This window comes from Ceratina calcarata, unplaced genomic scaffold (assembly GCF_001652005.2).
Source record: "Ceratina calcarata isolate Rehan_Ccalc_2016 unplaced genomic scaffold, ASM165200v1 scaffold452.2, whole genome shotgun sequence".
In the NCBI taxonomy this organism is placed as follows: domain Eukaryota; kingdom Metazoa; phylum Arthropoda; class Insecta; order Hymenoptera; family Apidae; genus Ceratina; species Ceratina calcarata.
In genome coordinates this window covers 24,341-29,608 of record NW_017169150.1, presented here as the reverse complement: position 1 = coordinate 29,608, position 5,268 = coordinate 24,341, and the positions used below count along the sequence as shown (strand labels likewise).

Here is a 5,268-nt window from a genome sequence, read left to right as displayed (position 1 = left end):
TAAAAAAATTAGATTATTACTAATTATACGATAATTTCTTGTGATTTAAAACTGCTCGTAAATATTAATCGCTTCAAGTATTGGGTCACTGGGTCATGCAACCTTAAGTATCCTTTAATTCCTCCAATGGTATTAATTTCTATTTGCAGAGTTATCGCGACGTCAAAATTCGAGCCGACGTACGCCAGAAGAGGATTTCCCTGTTTCGACGAGCCGGCGTTTAAAGCCGAATACACGGTGAAGCTAGTGCACCCGAACAGTGATTCCTACAACGCTTTGTCTAACATGAACGTCGAGGTACGAATCACTTTTAAGCGTGTTCATATTCGAATTTGCTAAGTACTCATTCACTACGTTTCTTAAGCATATAGAAATGAATAAGCCATCACAAGGATTGACGACGGTGACATTCGCGAAGAGCGTCCCGATGTCGTCGTATTTAGCCTGCTTCATAGTCAGCGACTTTATCGCTTTGACAAAAACCGCCAACGGTCTCAATGGTCGTAAATTTCCTGTTTCCGTATACGCGACGAGATCCCAACACCAGAAGGGCATGTTCGCACTTGAAATGGGCGTGAAGATCCTCGAGTATTACATAAACCTCTTCAGAATCGATTATCCTTTACCAAAGCTCGGTAAATTCCAATGTCCTATCAGATAATAAATTGTTTAAGAAGATCAGCAAGTTTGTATCTAATATTTTGCAGACATGGCAGCGATACCAGATTTTGTATCGGGCGCGATGGAAAATTGGGGCCTTATTACGTACAGAGAGGCGAGGTTGTTGTACGACAAGAAAACCAGCTCGACTACGCAAGCTTACGATGTTCTGACTGTCGTCAGCCACGAGTTTGCCCACATGTGGTTCGGAAACTTAGGTAAGTGTAATATAGCCGAAGGAAGGATTGGAGAAACTAAAAAATACATTGGTACGTGACTGGGTTCACAGTAGTCACGACTTCTTTTGTTAAAAGTATGAAGGACAGCAAGTCTGAGAGTTGCTATTTATTTCCGTCGACTAGACTTGAAAGGAAATAGAAACGCCAATAAAACAACGCCTGTTTATTGTACTTTCCATCTCCAACGGTGAAACTTCCTTTTCATCATTGTCGTTTCCGACAATGAGAGTCAAAACACTTCAGTTTCTTTTCTCAAGTGGTCATTATACGATCCACTTGTTGAAGGCCGCAACCTCAGTGCCTTACAATTGCTATTATTACCGACTACCGTACACGACCATAAATATTAACTACCTGCTGTACAAAGCTATTCAATTTGTTTTTCGACACGTGTTTCTTTAGTCACTTTGGCCTGGTGGAACGATTTATGGCTGAACGAAGGGTTCGCCTCTTTTATGCAGTACAAGAGCGCCGACGGAGTGCTACCTGACTGGGGCCTGGTTAGTTTTCAATTTTACTTAAATTTAAAAGATCGTCACTTTACGATCGAATCATAAAATCATTACAGTTTACCTTTTATAGATGGATCTATTTTTAATTGAACAAATGCACTCCGTTTTCGTGACCGACGCCAAACTTAGCTCCCATCCAATCGTCCAGACCGTCAGTAATCCTGACGAGATAACTGCGATATTCGATGAGATATCGTATAAAAAGGTAATTTAATACAAAAATAATCTCTCGTTTTATTAAAAATTAGCAAAGTTGAACAACATGTACGGACTGAAATGATATTTTTTTTTCAGTGACGTCATTTATGGTAATTAAAAGCTTGATCCTTTAATTTTAATTTAAAAACAGAATTGAGTCTCTACGATTTCCTCTTTCGATATTAGAATGACTACTCGATGGATAATTTTCAACACTTGCGATGCCATAATCATGGAGTAGTGTATATTTTATTAGATCTCGTCGTTGCTTCGTTTCTCAGGGTTCGTCGGTTATCCGAATGATGGAGAATTTCATCGGTCCTGAGCCCTTCTACGGTGCTATCACTACTTACTTGAAGAAATTCATGTACCACAACGCGGAAACGTCCGATCTATTCAGAATATTGCAGGACGCTTCGCCAGAATTGAACGTGACAAGTATTATGGACACGTGGACCAGGCAAAAAGGATTCCCCGTGGTGAACGTGAAGAAGACTGACAACAAATATATTTTAACGCAGAAACGATTCCTGGCGGATCCCGACGCCAATTTCGATCCCTCCGAATCCGAATACGGGTAACTGAACAATTCGATAAATTGTTTATTAATTTATTCTCTATTTATTTATAATTACCTCGTTTCAATTTCAAGGTACAAATGGATCATTCCCATTACTTACATCACAAACAAAATGTCCAAGCCTACGCTGGTATGGTTCGACAATAATGCCAAAGAGTGTAAGTATTTTTTTTCTTGCAATAGTTTAAACTATAATTTTATTTATATCAGATTTTAATTAATAAATGTAAAAACTGTAGTGGTGATCGAATTGAAGGAATCTGTTGACTGGATTAAATTCAACGCGGACGAGGTGGGGTACTATCGTGTTAATTACGAGCCAGCCGAATGGAAGACTCTTGATAATCTTCTCCGAAATCAGCATAAGGTAAAATTATACAAAATTTTTTCTCTATCGAGTTAGTATTTAAATTGATTCTATGCATATTTTGTATGTAGACACTGTCCGTAGCGAATAGACTGCATCTTCTGGAAGATGCATTCAGTTTAGCAAGTGCTGGAGAGCTGGATTATGGCATAGCGATGAACATGACAGTGTACCTTCCTCTTGAGAAGCATGCTTTGCCATGGAGCGTAGCTTCTTCCAAATTGACTGACATCGACACTCTGCTATCCTCCACTAATTTCTCGTCAAAATTTAAAGTAATCGATTTTCTATTATAAATTAATTAAAAAACTTCTTAATTTCTGTTACAAAAGAATTAAAGAACGTTTTTAAGACCTTTTTCTAATATTCTGTAGACATATGTGAAACACTTGGTAGACTGTGTGTACCACGAAGTAGGATGGACTGTGAGTGATAGCGACGACCGCGTTTTCCTGTGAGTAACAATTTTATTTATTCAAAGAATTATTCAATATTAGTTTTATATTTTACTCGGATTTAGGAAACTTCGTACAACGATTCTGAGCCTGGCCTGCAGCATGGAGCACGAGGAATGCTTGGCAGAGGCAGGGAGAATATTTAAAAGCTGGATCCGAGATCCTAATGACATTCGGCCGCACCCTGACATTCGCAGTTTTGTTTATTATTACGGTTATTATCTTCCTATTATGTTTTACATATTATTAAAAAGATTATGGCATCACGAAATTTGTGCCGAGAAAAGCTCGAGTTTAGAAGATGGTTACTCAGCAACAGATTGTAGTATCATAACTTTTTTGAACAGTATATACTTAATTTTTAATCATTATTTATTTTATAACTAATTTTTTACTAATTTTTAAACAAACTTATTTTTTAATCATTACTAATAAATTGTATGCTTTGTTAATTTCAGGGATGCATCATATCGGTGACGAGGCCATGTGGAACGTGGTATTCGACAAATTCATAGCCGAGACTGACGCGACAGAAAAATTAAAATTGATGAAAGGCTTGGCTGGCATACGATCCAGTTGGATTCTGAACAAGTATGGTTCAACAATTAATTATTCACGTTATCGATGAAGTTGCAATTCATTTATTTATTTATTATACATTTTGTTTCGCACTTTTTTATTCAGATTCATCACGACGGCCTCGGACGACAACTACGTCCGCGCCCAGGATTTCTTCAGCTGTTTAACCGCGATCTCGTCTAACCCCGTGGGTACGCCATTGGTATGGGACTGGGTGCGTTCCAACTGGGAGTTCCTCGTCAACAGGTACACACTGAACGATCGTTACCTGGGCTCGTTGATCCCGTCTATCACCAAGACTTTCGCTACCGAGACAAAATTGAACGAGATGAAGGCGTTCTTCGCCAAGTACCCCGAGGCTGGCGCCGGTGCCATGAACCGCGCCAAGGCGTTGGAGACCGTGGAAAACAATATAAAATGGTTGGCCAGGAACAGTGACAAATTGGAGAACTGGTTGGACGCCAACACGCGTCGCAATGTGTAAAAAGTTATTTCAGAAGAACAAATGTATGCGCGAAACGTTGGTGATGCGAACTCGTAAAACCCGAGACTTCATTACAAGAATACATATTCATATACACTAGATTTTTTACTCGTTACATGTACATGAGACTTGTCAATTTTTTTATAAATAAAATTGAACTCCGAAGCAGATGACTTCCTGAAGATCGTTTCATCACGTTTCGTCGAAAGGACAATCGACGAAACGAATTGAGACGCTATAATTGTCCTCTCGCAATTGGACTCGCTCACGTTGATTGAAGCGATGAGGATCATTGATGATGACGAGGATCGGCTGAACTTTAATTCTCTTCCGCGTCCTTATGATATCTATCAATACCTCCCGTGTCCTCGAAAACGTTAACGGAAGGACACAGGAATCTATGCTCTTCGTCTACACCGGAAATAATTCGAGAAAGCGAATTTCAGATTAATTTTGACAAAATTTAAATCGATTTCACTTAATTTCAAATCGAGTCAATTTATATTAATATAAATTGCAATAAACAATTGAAACCTTGCGAACTGTGGAATGTTTCTAATTCAAGTTCTATGCTGTTTGCTATTTATTCTTCCGCATCATCGATTGCGCGGTCGTTATGGGGGGTCTCATAATCTGTCAATTGATCTGCCATTGAGCAAATTGATTCGTTAGACAAACGCAGACCGAAAATGAAGCCACCGCAGATATCGAGACTGGATCAATTGCGTCGCAGAGACAAGAAAAAGAATAGTACACGATTCCAAAACTCGACTCGTGTCTCATAAAACTAATTCATTTTAAATTAATTAATAAAGAATAGAATCCAACAACGAAAACCTGTTTTTATGTAAAATCGTTTTAGTGCTAAAGGAATTGTTTCGCTAAAAAACATAATAAATATATGAAAATAATGTGATTTCATTAAAGATCGGTAATGGGACGAGGCATGTAAAATTCTATCTGTTCTACGAGCCAAGGCCTGGTGTCCCAAACGAGGTCGATGATAATCAGTTACGCAATCTGCTGGCGTATGGTTCACGAATATTGGAAAAGATTCGGCACTGATAATGTTCGAACATAATGTATGTACGCGATTAATCATACACCTAGTCTTCTAAACTCTACGACAAAGTTTTCATTAATAAAAATAGTGTCAAGGATCCAACGAATTAAACGAAAATAAATCGAAAGACC

General features: G+C 38.5%; 1 protein-coding gene across 6 annotated transcripts in view; it reads left to right on the top strand.

Moving 5' to 3' along the window:
• Positions 1–4,244, top strand: part of LOC108627277 (glutamyl aminopeptidase) — a 9,804-nt gene extending 5,560 nt beyond the window's left edge. For all 6 annotated transcript variants that reach the window (XM_026815475.1, XM_018028455.2, XM_018028456.2 and 3 more), the window contains 13 exons: positions 150–297; positions 365–635; positions 708–878; positions 1,302–1,399; positions 1,482–1,616; positions 1,891–2,186; positions 2,262–2,347; positions 2,429–2,556; positions 2,628–2,831; positions 2,931–3,010; positions 3,077–3,225; positions 3,470–3,602; positions 3,696–4,244. In XM_026815475.1, the coding sequence (XP_026671276.1) occupies positions 150–297; positions 365–635; positions 708–878; positions 1,302–1,399; positions 1,482–1,616; positions 1,891–2,186; positions 2,262–2,347; positions 2,429–2,556; positions 2,628–2,831; positions 2,931–3,010; positions 3,077–3,225; positions 3,470–3,602; positions 3,696–4,074 (2,278 nt within the window). In that variant the 3' untranslated portion in view covers positions 4,075–4,244. The remainder of the gene's footprint in view (positions 1–149; positions 298–364; positions 636–707; positions 879–1,301; positions 1,400–1,481; positions 1,617–1,890; positions 2,187–2,261; positions 2,348–2,428; positions 2,557–2,627; positions 2,832–2,930; positions 3,011–3,076; positions 3,226–3,469; positions 3,603–3,695) is intronic.
• Positions 4,245–5,268: the final 1,024 nt, after the last annotated feature.